Source organism: Enhydra lutris, unplaced genomic scaffold, assembly GCF_002288905.1.
Source record: "Enhydra lutris kenyoni isolate GAN:26980312 unplaced genomic scaffold, ASM228890v2 scaffoldscaffold152, whole genome shotgun sequence".
Lineage (NCBI taxonomy): Eukaryota > Metazoa > Chordata > Mammalia > Carnivora > Mustelidae > Enhydra > Enhydra lutris.
In genome coordinates, this window is record NW_019154236.1 from 35,439 (window position 1) to 55,622 (window position 20,184).

A 20,184-nucleotide genomic window follows, 5' to 3' on the forward strand; every position below is an offset into this window, starting at 1 on the left:
GTTACAGGTAATTTCTCCTGGTCTGTCCTTCATCTTTTCATTACTCTAATGGTGTCTTTTAAAAGGCAGAGGTTTTTAGTTTAGAGTAAATAAATGTACTTTGTTTAATTTTTTCTTTTATTAATCATGGTTTTAATGTTATTTCTAAGATCTTTGCCTCTTCCTTCTCCTCCCCTTGCTCCTCCCCCCTCCTGCTTCTTCTTCTCCTCCTCTTCCTCCTCCTCCTCTTCCTCCTCCTCCTTCTCCTTTACATATTTTCATTTCTTTATTAGAAAGGGGCCTCTAGGGACACCTGGGTTGGGTGGCTCAATCTGTTAAACATCAGCCTTCAGCTCAGGTCATGATATCAGGGTCTTGTGATCAAACCCTGTGTTGGGCTCCCCGCTCAGCAGCAGGTCTGCTTCTCTCTCCTCTCTCTCCCTCCGCCCCTGCTTAGGCATTCTCTCTTTCTCTCTCAAATAAATAAAATATTAAAAAAAAAAGAAAAAGAAAAAGAGGACTCTACACCAGAGATTTTCTTCTAAGTTTTTTTTTCCATAGAGGTTTTATAATTTGGGGTTTTATATGTGGGTCCATGATGCATTTTGAATTAATTTTTGTATATAGTGGAAGGTGTGGATTGAAGTTTTGGGGGTTTTGGTAGCTAATTATACCAGCACCATTTCTTTACAAGACTATTTGTTTATAAGACTATTATGTCTCCATCAAATTGCCTTCACACCTTTATAAGAAATCAGTTCTCTATGTACATATGGGTCTATTTCTGAACTCTTGATTCTGCTCCATTCATCTCCTTGACTCTCTTTATGCCAGTATCTTATTACCTTGATTACTATAGCTTCACAGTAAGTCTTGAGATCAGGTAGTGTTAATTATTCTTTTTCCTTTGGATTATTTAGAAGTTTGCTAGCTTCCAAATGTTTGGGGATTTTCCAGTTATTTTTACGTTGTTGATTTCTAACTTAATTCTGTATGGCCAGATAATATAGGATTTAAATCCTTTAAAATTTATTGGGACTATTCTCATGGCCCAGAATATGGTCTATCTTGGTAAACGTCTGTGTGCACTTGAAAAGAATATGTGCTTTGCTGTTATTGAGTGGCATGTTCTAAATGTCAATTAGGTCAAGCTGGTTAATAGTGTTTTTTATTTTATTTTGTTTGCTTTCAGCAGATACCCATATTTTTAAGTAGCATTGACACACAACATTTCATTAGTTTCATGTGTACAGCATAGTGACTCAGCTTCTCTATACATTATGCTATGTTCACCACAAGTGTAGCTACCATCTGTTACCAAATAAGGCTATTACAAGAAAATTGACTATTCCCTATGCTGTAGCTTTCATCCCTGTGACTCACCCAATTCTGTAACTGGAACCTCTATCTCCCACTCCCCTTCACCCATTTTGCCCATCCCCTCCCTCCTAGGGTTACTTCTCCCCTTTGGCAATCATCAGTTTCTTCTGTATACTTATGGGTCTTTTTCTTTTTTTTTTTTTTAATCATTTTTTTTAATTTATTTTCAGCATAACAGTATTCATTGTTTTTGTACCACACCCAGTGCTCCATGCAGTCCATGCCCTCTCTAATACCCACCACCTGGTTCCCCCAACCTCCCACCCCCCACCTCTTCAAACCCTTCAGATTGTTTTTCAGAGTCCATAGTCTCTCATTGTTCACCTCCCCTTCCAATTTCCCCCAACTCCCTTCTCCTAACTCGCCATGTCCTCCATGCTATTTGTTATGCTCCACAAATAAGTGAAACCATATGATAATTGATTTTCTCTGCTTGACTTATTTCACTCAGCATAATCTCTTCCAGTCCCATCCATGTTGCTATAAAAGTTGGGTATTCGTCCTTTCTGATGGAGGCATAATACTCCATAGTGTATATGGACCACATCTTCCTTATCCATTCGTCCGTTGAAGGGCATCTTGGTTCTTTCCACAGTTTGGCAACCGTGGCCATTGCTGCTACAAACATTGGGGTACAGATGGCCCTTCTTTTCACTACATCTGTATCTTTGGGGTAAATACCCAGTAGTGCAATTGCAGGGTCATAGGGAAGTTCTATTTTTAATTTCTTGAGGAATCTCCACACTGTTCTCCAAAGAGGCTGCACCAACTTGCATTCCCACCAACAGTGTAAGAGGGTTCCCCTTTCTCCACATCCCCTCCAACACATGTTGTTTCCTGTCTTGCTAATTTTGGCCATTCTAACTGGTGTAAGGTGATATCTCAATGTGGTTTTAATTTGAATCTCCCCGATGGCTAGTGATGATGAACATTTTTTCATGTGTCTGATAGCCATTTGTATGTCTTCATTGGAGAAGTGTCTGTTCATATCTTCTGCCCATTTTTTGACATGATTATCTGTTTTGTGTGTGTTGAGTTTGAGGAGTTCTTTATAGATCCTGGATATCAATCTTTTGTCTGTGCTGTCATTTGCAAATATCTTCTCCCATTCCGTGGGTTGCCTCTTTGTTTTCTTGACTGTTTCCTTTGCTGTGCAGAAGCTTTTGATTTTGATGAAGTCCCAAAAGTTTATTTTGGCTTTTTTTTCCTTTGCCCTTGGAGACATATCTTGAAAGAAGTTGCTGTGGCTGATATCAAAGAGATTACTGCCTATGTTCTCCTCTAGGATTCTGATGGATTCCTGTCTCATGTTGAGGTCTTTTATCCATTTCGAGTTTATCTTTGTGTACGGTGTAAGAGAATGATCGAGTTTCATTCTTCTACATATAGCTGCCCAGTTTTCCCAGCACCATTTATTGAAGAGGCTGTCTTTTTTCCACTGTATATTTTTTCCTGTTTTGTCGAAGATTAACTGACCATAGAGTTGAGGGTCCATATCTGGGCTCTCTACTCTGTTCCACTGGTCTATGTATCTGTTTTTATGCCAGTACCATGCTGTCTTGGTGATCACAACTTTGTAGTAAAGCTTGAAATCAGGTAACATGATGCCCCCAGTTTTATTTTTGTTTTTCAAGATTTCCTTAATGATTCGGGGTCTCTTCTGGTTCCATACAAATTTTTGGGTTATTTGCTCCAGCTCTTTGAAGAATACCGGTGGAATTTTGATTGGAATGGCATTAAAAGTATAGATTGCTCTAGGCAATATAGACATTTTAACAATGTTTATTCTTCCGATCCAAGAGCATGGAATGGTCTTCCATCTTTTTGTGTCATCTTCAATTTCTTTTATGAGTGTTCTGTAGTTCGTCGAGTACAGATCCTTTATCTCTTTGGTTAGGTTTATCCCCAAGTATCTTATGGTTCTTGGTGCTATAGTAAATGGAATAGATTCTCTAATTTCCCTTTCTGTATTTTCATTGTTAGTGTATAAGAAAGTCACTGATTTCTGTATATTGGCTTTGTATCCTGACACGTTACTGAATTGCTGTATGAGTTCTAGTAGTTTGGGGGTGGAGTCTTTTGGGTTTTCCATATAAAGAATCATGTCATCTGCGAAGAGAGAGAGTTTGACTTCTACTATGCCACCACCAAGCCAACACTGCAGGAAATATTAAGGGGGGTTCTATAAAAGAGGAAAAATACTAAGAATAGCATTGAACAGAAATATAGAGACAATCTACAGAAAGAAAGACTTCAAAGGTAACACGATGTCAATAAAAACGTATCTATCAATAATCACTCTCAATGTGAATGGCCTAAATGCACCCATAAAACGGCACAGGGTTGCAGATTGGATAAAACGACAGGACCCATCCATATGTTGTCTACAAGAGACCCATTTTGAACCTAAAGATACACCCAGACTGAAAGTGAAGGGATGGAGAAGCATCTTTCATGCCAATGGGCCTCAAAAGAAGGCTGGGGTAGTGATTCTCATATCAGATAAATTAGATTTTAAACTAAAGACTGTAGTCAGAGATACAGAAGGATACTACATCATTCTTAAAGGGACTATCCACCAAGATGATCTAACAATTGTAAATATCTATGCCCCCAATATGGGAGCAGCCAATTACATAAGAAAACTGTTAATCAAGATAAAGAGTCATATTGATATGAATACATTAATAGTAGGAGATCTTAACACGCCTCTCTCAGAAATAGATCATTGAAGCAGAAAATCAATAAAGAAACAAGAGCATTGAATGACACATTGGACCAGATGGACCTCATAGATATATACAGAACATTCCACCCTAAAACAACAGAATACTCATTCTTCTCAAGTGCACATGGAACCTTCTCAAGAATAGACCACATACTGGGTCACAAATAAGGACTCAACCGATACCAAAAGACTGAGATTATTCCCTGCATATTCTCAGATCACAATGCTTTGAAACTGGAGCTCAATCACAAGGAGAAGTTCAGAAGGAACTCAAACACCTGGAAGCTAAAGACCACCTTGCTTAAGAATGCTTGGATCAACCAGGAGATCAAAGAAGAACTGAAACAATTCATGGAAACCAATGAGAATGAAGACACTTTAGTCCAAAACCTATGGGATACAGCAAAGGCGGTCCTAAGGGGGAAATACATAGCCATCCAAGCCTCCCTCAAAAAATTGAAAAATCCAGAAAGCAGCAGCTGTCTCTACACCTTAAAGAACTGGAGAATCAACAACAAATCAAACCAACTCCACACATAAGAAGGGAAATCATCAAGATTAGAGCTGAGATCAATGAGGTAGAAACCAGAGATACAGTAGAACGTATCAATGAAACTAGAAGCTGGTTTTTTGAAAGAATCAATAAGATCGATAAACCATTGGCCACACTAATCCAAAAGAAAAGAGAGAAAGCCCAAATAATAAAATTATGAATGAAAAGGGAGAGATCACAACTAACACCAAGGAAGTAGAAACAATCATCAGAAGTTATTATCAGGGACGCCTGGGTGGCTCAGTTGGTTGGACGACTGCCTTCAGCTCAGGTCATGATCCTGGAGTCCTGGGATCGAGTCCCGCATCGGGCTCCCAACTTCACGGGGAGTCTGCTTCTCTCTCTCTGACCTTCTCCTCGCTCATGCTCTCTCTCACTGTCTCTCTCTCAAATAAATAAATAAAATCTTTTAAAAAAAAAAGTTATTATCAACAGTTATATTCCAATAAGCTAAGCAACCTAGATGAAATGGATGCATTCCTGGAAAACTGTAAACTCCCAAAATTGAACCAGGAAGAAATCGACAACCTAAATAGACTGATATCTAGTAACGAGATTGAAGCAGTGATCAAAAACCTCCCAAAAAACAAGAGCCCAGGACCTGACGGATTCCCTGGGGAATTCTACCAAGCTTTCAAAGAAGAAATAACACCTATTCTTCTGAAGCTGTTTCAAAAAATTGAAGCAGAAGGAAAACTTCCAGACTCTTTCTATGAAGCCAGCATTACCCTGATCCCCGAACCAGGCAAAGACCCTACCAAAAAAGAGAATTTCAGACCAATATCACTGATGAATATGGATGCTGAGATTCTCAACAAGATCCTAGCAAACAGGATCCAACAGCACATTAAAAAGATTATCCACCATGACCAGGTGGGATTCATTCCTGGGCTACAAGGATGGTTCAACATTCGCAAATCAATCAATGTGATAGAACAAATTAATAAGAGAAGAGAGAAGAACCACATGGTCTTCTCAATTGATGCAGAAAAAGCATTTGACAAAATCCAGCATCCGTTCCTGATTAAAACGCTTCAAAGTATAGGGATAGAGGGAACATTCCTGAACTTCATCAAATCTATCTATGAAAAACCCACAGCAAATATCATCCTCAATGGGAAAAAGCTTGCAGTCTTCCCGCTGAGATCAGGAACACGACAAGGATGCCCACTCTCACCACTCTTGTTCAACATAGTATTAGAAGTCCTAGCAACAGCAATCAGACAACAAAGAGAAATAAAAGGTATCCAAATTGGCAATGAAGAAGTCAAACTCTCTCTCTTCGCAGATGACATGATTCTTTATGGGTCTTTTTCTGCTTATTTTCTTCATTTGTTTTTTAGAGTCCACATATAGGTGAAATCATATGGTATTTGTCTTCCTCTGTCTGACCTATTTCACTTAGCACAATGTAGCTACCATCGGTCACCAAACAAGGCTATTACAAGAAAATTGACTATTAGATGAACCATCTAAATTCATCCATATTGTTGCAGATGTCAAGAGCTCATTCTTTTGAATGGCTGAGTAACATTCCAGTGTGTGTGTTTGTGTGTGTGTGTGTGTGTGTGTGTGTATTCATCCATTTGTCTATCAGTGGACATTTATGTTGGTTCTATATCATGGCTATTGTAAATAACACTGCAGTAAACATAGGGGTGCATATATCTTTTCAAATTAGTGTTTTAGTTTTCTTTGGGTAAACACCCAGTGTGGAATTACTGGATTGTATAGTATTTCTATCTTTAATGTTCTGAGGAAACTCTGTACTGTTTTCCACAGTGGCTGAATCAATTTCTAAATCTACCAGTGGTGCATGATCCCTCTTTATGATTCTAGCCATTCTGACAGGTAAAAAGTGTTATCTCATAGTGGTTTTCAGAGTACAGGTCTTTTATCTCCTTGGTTTAAGTTTATCCCTAGGGTTTTTTTTTTTTAGTAGAATTGTTTTCCTTTTTAGATTTTAAACTCAGGTTATTTAACATATAGTCTAGTATCAGTTTCAGGTGTAGAATGTAGTGATTGTTCACTTACATATAACACCCAGTGCTCATGACAAGTGCCCGCCATAATGCCCATCACCCATTTAGCCCACCCCCAACTCCCTTCCCTCTGTCAACCCTCAGTTGACAGAGTAGTTAAGAGTCTTGTATATTTTGCCTCTCTCTGTCTGTTTTTATCTTATTTTTCCTTCCCTTCACCTATGTTCATGTTTTGTTTTTAAATTCTACATATGAATGAAATCATATGGCATTTGTCTTTCTCTGACTGACTTATTTCCCTTAACATACACTCTAGCTCCATTCTGTCATTGCAAATGGCATGATTTCATTCTTTCTGATGGCTGAGTAATATTCCATTGCTTATATAACACATATTCTTTTTTTTTAAGTGACTAGATTTTATTAGTTTTTATTATTATTAACATATAATGTATTATTAGCCCTAGGGGTACAAGTCTGTGAATCGCCAGGTTTACACACTTCACAGCACTCACCATAGCACATACCCTCCCCAATGTCTATAACCCAAACACCCTCTCCCTCCCGCCTCCCCCCAGCAAACTTCAGTGTGTTTTGTGAGATTAAGAGTCTCTTATGGTTTGTCTCCCTCCTGATCCCATCTTGTTTCATTTATTCTTTTCCTATCCCCCATACCCCCCAAGTTGCTTCTCAACTTCCTCATATCAGGGAGATCATATGATAGTTATCTTTCTCCAATTGACTTATTTCACTAAGCATAATATCCTCTAGTTCCATCCATGTCGTCACAAATGGCAAGATTTTATTTCTTTTGATGGCTGCATAGTATTCCAGTGTGTGTGTGTGTGTGTGTGTGTGTGTGTGTGTGTGTGTGTGTGTATACACACCACATCTTCTTCTTTATCCATTCCTCTGTTGATGGACATCTAGGTTCTTTCCATAGTTTGGCTATTGTGGACATTGCTTCTATAAACACTCGGGTGCACATGCCCCTTTGGATCACTACATTTGTATCTTTAGGGTAAATACCCAGTAGTGCAATTGCTGGGTCATAGGGGGACTCTATTTTCAACTTTTTGAGGAACCTCCTTGCTGTTTTCCAGAGTGGTTATAGCATATATTCTTTACCCATTCATTGGTGAATGGACATTGGTCTCTCTCCATAGTTAGACTATTGTGGCCATTGCTGCAATAGGACCCTAGGGTGCATATGCCTTCAAATCACTTTTTTTTAATTAAATTTTATTTTTTATAAACATATATCTTTATCTCCAGGGGTACAGGTCTGTGAATCGCCAGGTTTACACACTTCACAGCACTCACCATAGCACATACCCTCCCCAATGTCCATAACCCCACCCTCCCTCTCCCAAGCCCCCCTCCCCTCATCAACCCTCAGTTTGTTTTGTGAGATTAAGAGTCACTTATGGTTTTTCTCCCTCCCAATCCCATCTTGTTTCATTTATTCTTCTCCTACCCCCTTAACCCCCCATGTTGCATCTCCTCTTCCTCATATCAGGGAGATCATATGATAGTTGTCTTTCTCCAATTGACTTATTTCGCCAAGCATGATACCCTCTAGTTCCATCCACGTCGTCGCAAATGGCAAGATTTCATTTCTTTTGATGGCTGCATAGTATTCCATTGTGTATATATACTACATCTTCTTTATCCATTCGTCTGTTGATGGACATCTAGGTTCTTTCCATAGTTTGGCTATTGTAGACATTGCTGCTCTAAACATTTGGGTGCACGTGCCCCTTCGGATCACTACGTTTGTATCTTTAGGGTAAATACCCAGCAGTGCAATTGCTGGGTCATAGGGTAGTTCTATTTTCAACATTTTGAGGAACCTCCATGCTGTTTTCCAGAGTGGTTGCACCAGCTTGCATTCCCACCAACAGTGTAGGAGGGTTCCCCTTTCTCCGCATCCTCGCCAGCATCTGTCGTTTCCTGACTTGTTAATTTTAGCCATTCTGACTGGTGTGAGGTGATATCTCATTGTGGTTTTGATTTGTATTTCCCTGATGCCGAGTGATGTGGAGCACTTTTTCATGTGTCTGTTGGCCATCTGGATGTCTTCTTCTTTGACTTCTTCTTTGCCGATTTGGATGCCTTTGATTTCCTTTTGTTGTCTGATTGCTGAGGCTAGGACTTCTAGTACTATGTTGAATAGCAATGGTGATAACGGACATCCCTGCCGTGTTCCTGACCTTAGCGGAAAAGCTTTCAGTTTTTCTCCATTGAGAATGATATTTGCGGTGGGTTTGTCATAGATGGCTTTGATAATATTGAGGTATGTGCCCTCTATCCCTACACTTTGAAGAGTTTTGATCAGGAAGGGATGCTGTACTTTGTCAAATGCTTTTTCAGCATCTATGGAGAGTTATCATATGGTTCTTGTTCTTTCTTTTATTAATGTGTTATATCACATTGATTGATTGGCGGATGTTGAACCAACCTTGCAGCCCTGGAATAAATCCCACTTGGTCGTGGTGAATAATCCTTTTAATGTACTGTTGAATCCTATTGGCTAGTATTTGGTGAGAATTTTTGCATCTGTGTTCAAGGATATTGGTCTGTAGTTCTCTTTTTTGATGGGATCCTTGTCTGGTTTTGGGATCAAGGTGATGCTGGCCTCATAAAATGAGTTTGGAAGTTTTCCGTCCATTTCTATTTTTTGGAACAGTTTCAGGAGAATAGGAATTAGTTCTTCTTTAAATGTTTGGTAGAATTCCCCCGGGAAGCCATCTGGCCCTGGGCTTTTGTTTGTTTGGAGATTTTTGATGACTGTTTCAATCTCCTTACTGGTTATGGGTCTGTTCAGGCTTTCTATTTCTTCCTGGTTCAGTTGTGGTAGTTTATGTGTCTCTAGGAATGCATCCATTTCTTCCAGATTGTCAAATCTGTTGGCGTAGAGTTGCTCATAGTATGTTCTTATAATTGTCTGTATTTCTTTGGTGTTAGTTGTGATCTCTCCTCTTTCATTCATGATTTTATTTATTTGGGTCCTTTCTCTTTTCTTTTTGATGAGTCTCACCAGGGGTTTATCAATCTTATTAATTCTTTCAATGAACCAGCTCCTAGTTTCGTTGATTTGTTCTATTGTTTTTTTTTTGTTTGTTTGTTTGTTTCTATTTCATTGATTTCTGCTCTGATCTTTATGATTTCTCTTCTCCTGCTGGGTTTAGGGTTTCTTTCTTGTTCTTTCTCCAGTTCCTTTAGGTGTAGGGTTAGGTTGTGTAACTGAGACCTTTCTTGTTTCTTGAGAAAGTCTTGTACCGCTATATATTTTCCTCTCAGGACTGCCTTTGTTGTGTCCCACAGATTCTGAACCGTTGTGTTTTCATTATCATTTGTTTCCATGAATTTTTTCAATTCTTCTTTAATTTCCTGGTTGACCCATTCATTCTTTAGAAGGCTGCTGTTTAGTCTCCATGTATTTGGGTTCTTTCCAAATTTCCTCTTGTGATTGAGTTCTAGCTTCAGAGCATTGTGGTCTGAAAATATGCAGGGAATGATCCCAATCTTTTGATACTGGTTGAGACCTGATTTAGGACCAAGGATGTGATCTATTCTGGAGAATGTTCCATGTGCACTAGAGAAGAATGTGTATTCTGTTGCTTTGGGATGAAATGTTCTAAATATATCTGTGATGTTCTAAATATATCTTTATTTCCTTGTTGATCTTTTGCTTGGATGATCTGTCCATTTCAGTGAAGGGAGTGTTAAAGTCCCCTACTATTATTGTATTATTGTTGATGTGTTTCTTTGATTTTGTTATTAATTGGTTTATATAGTTGGCTGCTCCCACGTTAGGGGCATAGATATTTAAAATTGTTAGATCTTCTTGTTGGACAGATCCTTTGAGTATGATATAGTGTCCTTCCTCATCTCTTATTATAGTCTTTGGCTTAAAATCTAATTGATCTGAGATAAGGATTGCCACTCCTGCTTTCTTCTGATGTCCATTAGCATGGTAAATTCTTTTCCACCCCCTCACTTGAAATCTGGAGGTGTCTTTGGTTCTAAAATGAGTTTCTTGTAGGCAACATATAGATGGGGTTTTTTTTTTATTATCCATTCTGATACCCTGTGTCTTTTGATTGGGGCATTTAGCCCATTCAAGTATTGAGAGATATGAATTTAGTGCCATTGTATTGCCTGTAAGGTGACTGTTATTGTATATTGTTTCTGTTCCTTTCTGATCTACTACTTTTAGGGTCTCTCTTTGCTTAGAGGACCCCTTTCAATATTTCTTGTAGAGCTGGTTTGGTGTTTGCAAATTCTTTCAGTTTTTGTTTGTCCTGGAAGCTTTTAATCTCTCCTTCTATTTTCAATGATAGCCTAGCTGGATATAGTATTCTTGGCTGCATGTTTTTCTCGTTTAGTGCTCTGAATATATCATGCCAGCTCTTTCTGGCCTGCCAGGTCTCTGTGGATAAGTCTGCTGCCAATCTAATATTTTTACCATTGTATGTTACAGACTTCTTTTCCCGGGCTGCTTTCAGGATTTTCTCTTTGTCACTAAGACTTGTAAATTTTACTATTAGGTGACGGGGTGTGGACCTATTCTTATTGATTTTGAGGGGGGTTCTCTGAACCTCCTGGATTTTGATGCTTGTTCCCTTTGCCATATTGGGGAAATTCTCTCCAATAATTCTCTCCAATATACCTTCTGCTCCCCTCTTTCCTCTTCTTCTGGAATCCCAATTATTCTAACGTCGTTTCGTCTTATGGTGTCACTTATCTCTCGAATTCTCCCCTCGTGGTCCAGTAGCTGTTTGTCCCTCTTTTGCTCAGCTTCTTTATTCTCTGTCATTTGGTCTTCTATATCACTAATTCTTTCTTCTGCCTCATTTATCCTAGCAGTGAGAGCCTCCATTTTTTATTGCACCTCATTAATAGCTTTTTTAATTTCAACTTGGTTAGATTTTAGTTCTTTTATTTCTCCAGAAAGGGCTTTTATCTCTCCCGAGAGGGTTTCTCTAATATCTTCCATGCCTTTTTCGAGCCCGGCTAGAACCTTGAGAATCGTCATTCTGAACTCTAGATCTGACATATTACCAATGTCTGTATTGATTAGGTCCCTCGCCTTCGGTACTGCCTCTTGTTCTTTTTTTTTGTGGTGAATTTTTCCGCCTTGTCATTTTGTCCAGATAAGAGCTTATGAAGGAGCAAGTAAAATACTAAAAGGGTGGCAACAACCCCAGGAAAATATGCTTTAGCCAAATCAGAAGAGATCCCAAATCGTGAGTGGGGAGAAAGGGGATAAAAAGGTTCAGAAAGAAAAAAGAAAAAAAAAAAAAAACAATTAAAAAAAGAAAACCAATAAAGAAAAAATATAAAAAGGAAAAAATATATATATATTAGATTAACTAGTTAAAAAACGTTAAAAAAGAAAAGGGTCAAAGTTGAAAAAAATTTAGCAGAAGAAGAGGAAAAAAAATTGAAAAAGAAAAAAAATTAAATTAACTGCAAGGTTAAAGAATCATGGGGAGAAAGCCATGAGTTCTGTGCTTTGCTTTCTCCTCCTCTGGAATTCCACTGCTCTCCTTGGTATTGAAACTGCACTCCTTGGTAGGTGAACTTGGTTCTGGCTGGGTTTCTTGTTGATCTTCTGGGGGAGGGGCCTGTTGTAGTGATTCTCAAGTGTCTTTGCCCCAGGCGGAGTTGCACCGCCCTTACCAAGGGCCAGGCCGAGTAATCAGCTCGGATTTGCTTTCGGGAGCTTTTGTTCCCTGAGCGCTTTCCGTAGAGTTCTGGAGGACAGGAATGAAGATGGCGGCCTCCCAGTCTCCGGCCTGGAGGAGCCGAGAGCCCGGGGCCCCACTCCTCAGTGCGCCCTCAGAGAACAGCACCCAATTACTCCCATCACCCTGCCTCCAGCCGCACTCCGAGCTGACCGAGCCTGCGACCGGTTCAAGGTAACCCCGAGCTTAGGGCTCACTCCTCGGCTCTGTCTCTGATCGATGTTAATCTTTAAATGTTTGGTAGAATTTCCCTAGGAAACCATCCAGCTCTGGAGTCTTGTTTTTGGGGAGATTTTTAAAATTCTGATTCAGTTTTTTGCTGATTATGGGTCTGTTCAGATTTTCTATTTTTTCCTGTTTCAGTTTTGGTAGTTTGTATGTTTCTAAGAATTTACCCATTTCTTCCAGATTGTCTAATTTGTTGGTATATAATTGCTCATAATATTCTCTTATAATTGTATTTCTTTGGTGTTGGTTGTGATCTCTCCTCTTTCATTCATGATTTTGTTTGGGTTCTTTCTCTTTTTCTTTTTGATAAGCCTGGCTAGGGGGTTATCAATTTTGTTTATTCTTTCAAAGAATCAGCTACTAGTTTTGTTGATCTGTTCTACTGTTGGTTTTTTTTTTTTTTTTATTTCTATGTCATTGATTTTTGGCCTAATCTTTATCCCTTCTTTTGCTGGATTTAGGCTTTATTTGTTGTTCTTTTTCTGGCTTTTTTAGGTGTAAGGTTAGGTTAATTTCTGTTAATTTCTCCCTTTATAGATGTTAACATTTGCTCTATGTATATATAGGTGCTCCAGTGTTGATGCATTGATATTTACAATTGTTATATCCTCTTCTTGGATTGATCCTTTTATCATTATGTAATGCCCTTCTTTTATGTCTCATTACAGTCTTGTTTTAAAGTCTATTTTGTCTAATATAGGGATTGCTACTCTGTTTTTTTTTCCCCTTGTATTTGCATGGAATGTTTGTCCATTGCTTCACTTTCAGTCTGTTTGTGTCTTTCGGTCTGAACTGAGTCTCTTGTAGGCAGCATGTAGCTTGGTCTTTTTTTTTTTTTTTTTTTAACCATTTCATCACCCTATGTCATTTGATTAAAGCATTTAGACCATGTATATTTAATCATTGATAGGTATGTAATTATTGCCATTTTGTTAATTGTTTTACAGTTGTTTTTATCGTTCTTCTCTGTTCCTTTCTTCTCCTGTACTCTTTCTTGTGATTGATGGCTTTAGTGTATCTATTACAGGGTTTTGCTTTGCGTTTACCATGAAGTTCATATGTAACACTCTAAGTGCATACCAGTCTATTATGTTGATAGTCACTTAAATTTGAACATTTTGAAAAGGAACTTTTTAGTCCCACCCTCCATGTTTTATGATTACATAGTCATTTTTGTGAGTCCCCTTAATATTTTAGATATATTTGATTTTACTACAAGTGATTGCACTACTGCCTTTACTGTATGTTTGCTTTTACTCATGAATTTTTTTTCCTTTCATAAGTTTCTTACAACTTTTTTTGTCCCTTTAACATTTCTTGTAAGGCCAGTGTAGTGGCGATAACTCCTTTAACTTTTGTTTTGGAAACTCTTTACCTTCCCTTCAATTCTGAATAGTAGTCTTTCCAGGTAGATTATTGTTGGTTGAATGTTTTTTCCTTTCATTACTTTAAATACATCAGGCCACTTGTGGCCTGCAAAAATTCTGCTGAAAAACCAGATTGATATCAATCAGTTGATAGCCTTATGAATTTTCCCTTGTACATTACTAGTTGCTTCTCTGCTTAAAAAAAAAAAAAAAATTGAACTTTGACATTTTAATTACTGTGTGTCATGGTTTTGACTCATTGGGTTCATCTTGTTTTCAACTTTATGTGCTTTATCCTAAACCTGGATATCTGTTTGCTTCCTGGGGTTATGGAAGTTTTCAGTTGTTTCTTCAGATAAGTTTTCTGCCTTTCTCTCTTCTCCTTCTGGAATCCCTGTAATGCAAGCATTTGTTCTTTTGATGTTGCTCAAGAGACCTCTTATCCTATCCTCATTTTTTAAAATTCTTTTTTCTCAGGGTGCCCAGCTGGTTTAGTTGGTAGTGTGTGACTCTTGATCTCAGGGTTGAGTTCTAAGCTCAACTAGCTTTGTTGATCTATTTTTTTTTATTTCTGTCATTGATTTTTGGCCTAATCTTTATTATTTCCCTTCTCATGCTGGATTTAGGCTTTGTGTTTGGGTACAGGGATTACTTTAAGAAAATAATAAAATCTTAAAATTCTTTTTTCTTTTTGCTATTTAACTCAGGTGCTCTCCATTACCCTGTCTTCCAGATGTCTGCTTTGTTCTTCTGCATCCTCTAATCTGTTGATTCCTTCTAGTGTTTTTCATTTAAATTGTTGTGTTCTTAAACTGTGGCCCTTTTTATGTTTCCCTTTGTTGAAGTTCAAAGTTCATCTACTATTCTCTCCAGTCTGTTGAACATCTTCATGACCATCACTCTGAACTATCAGGTAGATTGGTTATCTACCTTTTATTTAGTTCATTTTCTGAGGTTTTTGTCTTGTTCTTTCATTTGCAGCATATTCCTCTGTCTCATTTTGCTCAACTTTGTGTTTGTTTCTATAAATTAGGCAGAAAAGCTACTTCTCCTAAACTAAGAGGAATGGTCTTGTTTATGGTCATCTCATCCCTCGTGTATGTTGTGCCTGTGACTCTGGCTGGTTATGGGTTGGGGGTTCCGGAGCACTCTGGTGGGCCGAAGCTGAAGTGGGTGTGGGCAGGGGTGGTCTTGGGATTCTCCCTACAGTCAGTGCTCTGGCGGTACTACTGACGCTGAAGTGGGTGCAGGCCCGGGTGTTCCAGGGTGCTCAGTTCAGGGGCTGAGCTGAGGTGTGCATCTGTGCCAGGGGTACCTTAGCAAGTTGTCTGGAGCCAAACAGGGTGTTCCAGGGAGCTTCACAGCTATGTCACCATGGCAGGATGGCTGTAACTTCCGTGAGCGCTGACCAGGGCTGTCCCGGTGTGTGCTACACGGGGGCTGCCTCAGAGGGTTGGCCTAGGCTGGTGTGGGCTAGGGCTCCAGGGCTCACTGAGACAGGCCAGCTACAGCCCAGACTCTGTCTCCATCTACACTATCAAGGCACTTGCCAGCTCCTGTTATCCAGAGAGGGTTCTATGACTGGTTCTTTTATATTCTAGTTGCCCTTTTAAACCAAGGCTTTTTTTTCTTTTTCTGCACCTCAGGGCAGACAAATTTGTTCATAAGCCCTCAGTACTATCCACTCTGTGCCACTGCAGTTCGCAGAGTTGGTGCAGGGGTTCTCTTCCTTACTGTGCCTCGGTCTCTCTTGCCATTCTCTGTGTGGTTCCTTTTATGGTGAAGAAGCTGCCGGTCAGCCCTCAGGTCATCTTGAGGAGAAGTTGCCCTACAAATAGGTGAGTTCAGCGTCTTCTTACATCACCATCTTGGACTAGAACCAGTAGTGTTTTTCAAGTGTTTTATATCGTATTGATTTTCTGCCTAGTTCTATTGGTTATTGAGAATGGAGTATTTAAATCCTAAGTATAACTGTAGATTTCTCTTTGCAGTCGTGTCTTGCTTCATGTGTTTTGAAACACTGTTGATAGGTGTGTAAACATTTAGAGTTATGTCTTCTTGGTGAAGTGACCTCTTTATCATTAGAAAATGACCATTATCCCTGGTAATATTCTTGTTCTACAGTATACTTTGTGTGATATTAATAGCACCTCCATCAAAAATTTTAGTAGTATTAGCAAGGTTTTTATTTTTACATTGTTTTATTTCACTTATTTGTGCCTTTGTATCTAAAGTGAATTTCTTATAGACCGTGTACAGTTCACTCTGGGCTTACCTTTTTGGATTTTCACATTCTTCCTGATTTGGTCCCCATAAGTCCTCACTGTATTGTTAACTCAAAGAATTTTGCTGTTTCTTTGTGTTTTAACCATTTAAAAAATTTGCTCTAAGGAGAGTAGGTCTGAATTCTCTAATGCCAGTTTTTTAAGATTTTATTTATTTGACAGAGAGAGATCACAAATAGAGGTAGGCAGAGAGAGGGGGAAGCAGGCTCCTTGCCAAGCAGAGAGCCCGATGCAGGGCTCGATCTCAGGACCCAGAGATCACAACCTAAGCCGAAGGCAGAGGCTTTAACCCACTGAGCCACCCAGGCGCCCTCTAATGCCAGTTTTTCCATCAGTCAATTAGTCAAAAAATATTTATCAAGCACCTAGTATGTGACATTTTTTGGGTACCAGGGATATAGTGGTAAGCAAGTCAAAGGTCTCTGGCCTCAATAGGCTCCCATTCTAGTGGCGAAACATGTTCCTTCTTCTCTCTATACTGATTTGAAAGCAATTATTGTAAAATATGTATTCTTTAAGCAAATGCTACTTTTAGAGAGCTTCCTTTGGAGCTTCCATACTGTTCCATAATGGACTTTTTCTGCCCGAGGCAGAATTGGAGGGCCACTTAAAAGTTTGCCCAAAATCTTCGGGGAGGATTTTAGAAGAATGAGCCTAAGGGAGTGAGGGTGGTTCTAACACTTAAGAGAGGACTGTAAGTTCACCACACAGCACACAGATGGGGAAGTGACACTAAAGAGTGTGTTATGTCTTTTCTATCCCCTACAGATACTCAGGAACCAGCCCCTGACATAGAAAATGAGTCACGGGATACCCCTGGACCATGGCCACCTTCCAGCCACCCTCAATTACTAAAACTTTCAGATATCCAAACTCCCTCTGTGTCACAGAAGCCCCCAAGCATGAGGCCCTCAGACCAGCACTATCCCTCCAAGGAGGATATGAAACCACCAGTGACCCCACCAGGGGAAGTTCAAGCCACCGATGTCCCCCAAGGAGATCTAACTACCAGTGTCCCCCAAGGGGGAGATCAAACCACTGGGGTCCCACAGGGGGAAGATCAAACCACCAGTATCCCCCAGGGGGAAAGTCAAACCACCAGCGTTCCCTAAGAAGAACATCTAACCACCAATGTTCTCCGCCAGGGGCGTCATCCGACAGACCCCCTCCACTGAATCACATTGACCGCCCCCCCCGCCACAGAAACCCTGGGATTCACAGTGCCCACCAACGAGGCCTCCATCCTGAAAATCCCAGGAGACCCCCATCGGATTTAACCTCCTGCCAGGAATCCTTTTCTATAGTGCATTCCTTTTCTAGCATGTCCTCCTCCTCCTAAAGGATGCCTGTGGAGAAAATTTAGTCATACCTTGCCTTCTCCTCCCTCTTCCTCTCTGTGCGTAAGTGTGGTGATGGTGGGGAGTAGTCAAGAAGGGAGTGCAGAAGGGCCATTGAGGCTCTCAGGATGACCATTCTGGTCTAGTGCCTTCCATAAAGAATGCATCTCAAGGGGGAGGGGAACAAGGGAGTTGTGGTCTTGGAGCTGGAGCTAGTTCTCTGATGTTACAGGGTTTCTCATCCTAACCCTTCATGGTACTCCCTGCTAAAGGAATGGCTTTGTGCACATGAGCATGGGAATAAAGGCAACCTCTCGGGAACCAAGGAAGTAAATAATGTATTATTTGGACCCCTGTGTGATCACTCAGGCTGACAGAGACTAGGGGATGAGTGTAAAAGTGATGCTGTCCTGAGTCAGTGAATGAGAAGTAGCATAGGCATGATTATGAATTAGGAGAAAGAAAGAACTTATCCCCCCCACCCCCATCACACACCCACACACACACGGTGATCTAGTGTGCAGTGAGATCATGGGCATAATTCTGTGCCCACCCACCAGCCCTAGGCCTTGAAGGGGAGCTAGAGCATAGAACAAGCATCTAGAGCCCCTTGTGTCTGAGAGCTAAATGTTAGAAGCTGTGAACTGAGTTCCATGTGACTTTTACCTATTCACACTCCTCCTCTGAGCTTCTGTATCTCCATCGATATGATGGTGTCGGGGCAGACCATCACAGTACCTTTCTTCTGGTTCAGATTGATCCTGGGCTTCCTGCAGAACCGTGTGAACATTGGTGGGGCAAAGCTGTCTCCGACAGCACATGGTCACCCCGGGAAGCAGGGCTGTCTGGTTTGAGTCCTCCATTGTCACAAGCAGCCCCTCCCACACAGGTGGCCTGGGAATAGCATTCCCTGTGGAGTGTTTGGGCATCCAGATGCAGAGGACCCAAGACACTTAAGGATTCTGCTCTGCTGCAGTATTAGGGGACCTTTGGGGCTGATCAGAAACATGCCCTCTTCGAGAGGATTCTCCACTGTTGCTTTTCTAGGCAGGCTCTCCTCCTAGCCACAGTCTAGGAGGATGCCCCACCCCCACATGACACCTTCCCTGTCTGAAGACCCCACCCCCATACCGTCCCAGATAGCCCAACTTGCTTGTGTCATCCTGGTCACAAAGTAACATTTTATAGGCACTCTCAGGACATGGGGGTTTTAATCCAAAGCACCATCTTTCTTGCGAACTAAGGAGATGTTTCTGACCAGATGCAAGGGCCACTCTGGCTCCACTGGCCCTAGTTAGGGCCCAGAAGCTGATTCCTCCTTTAGATCCCCAGCCCCTGCACACTTAGGTCCCTACCTCTCAGACTGATGTCCCAACATTTCCTCCCACCCCACCCTGGTCCCAGCAGTCCCTTTAAGCCCCTTTCAAGCCCGCCTTGGGCTCAGGCACCCCTACCCCCAAACCCAGACAAGCTTAGCCCTCCACACACAGACTAAGGAGATACTTACACAGGCCACTCCCCCCAGGGCCCTGTCTTTGTCCCATACACACTCCCCCACTCTCTCCCCTTCCCCCAGCAAGGACACTATAGGGTCAGAAGATTAAACACATACTTTATACCTTGAGGTGATCAGGGGAAACCAGCACAGGGGCTCAGCACTCACACTACAATATATAAAAGTGGTCTGTCTCCCCCATCCCAGCTGAGGGTCCTGGATGTACAGGAATTAAGCCAGTCCCTTAGGTTTCAGAATATTCTTGGTTTGGTTGGTCCCAGTATGGAGAACCAAGTTGTCCTTTTGATTCCCTGTTGCAGTGGTGCACAGAGAGTCAAAAGAGGTCACATGGTAGGACGGGTCTAAGAAAGGCATCCAAGGAGCACAGGCTCTTACAACTGGGAAGGCCACGGCAAGCTGGGACTAGAACCAACCCTCAGCAGTAGATCAAGGGGAGTTCTGCATCCCAGCAAGTCTGCCTCGCTGGAAGAAGGATAGGAAGCCAAGTTGGTATAATCAGTGGTGGCCACCTGGCCCAGCCTCCCTGCCCAGATGGCAAAGTCCTCCCCCACCTGCAGAGGCAGCTAATGGGCCCGAGCCAGCACCACCTCCCTCACTGTTCACTTGCCACTCCTGGAGCCCCGCTGTTTGTTCATGGCCGTAAGCATCTGACTAATATAGGAAGTCAGGAGGTCATCCATCTTGTAGCCCTGGAAACAGCAACAAGAAGATAAACACAGCAAAAAGTGTGACAGGACCAGTGCACTGAGACCCAGAACCCTCCCAGGAAACTGCAGAGGGCAGAGCCCTGGACAAAGGAGAATCCTGTCCTACTCTGGACTCAGTCTCCCCAGCTGTACACCTGATGGAATGGACTCATCCCACCAGATCTCTAAGGTTCTAAGTTGTTAGGACCCCACATGAAGGCCCTGGCTTATAGATCTCTTAAATACTGCTGACTCTAAAGGCTCTACCAGTTGAGCCATGCCTTTGAAGTTCGGCTCAGTCGAAGAAACCTCATTGCTAATGGGTCCACTGTTGAACTCAGGGGCTAAAGTCTCAGTCCCCAGATTAGTACTAAAGTCACTCAACAAATA

The 20,184-nt window shown here is 41.1% G+C and overlaps 1 protein-coding gene across 1 annotated transcript in view; it reads right to left on the bottom strand.

Moving 5' to 3' along the window:
• Window positions 1-19,184: 19,184 nt before the first annotated feature.
• LOC111140077 (myosin VIIA) overlaps window positions 19,185-20,184 on the bottom strand; it is a 63,569-nt gene continuing 62,569 nt past the window's right edge. The window contains exon 47 of the mRNA XM_022492464.1: window positions 19,185-19,797. Coding sequence (XP_022348172.1) covers window positions 19,708-19,797 — 90 coding nt within the window. The 3' untranslated portion in view covers window positions 19,185-19,707. The remainder of the gene's footprint in view (window positions 19,798-20,184) is intronic.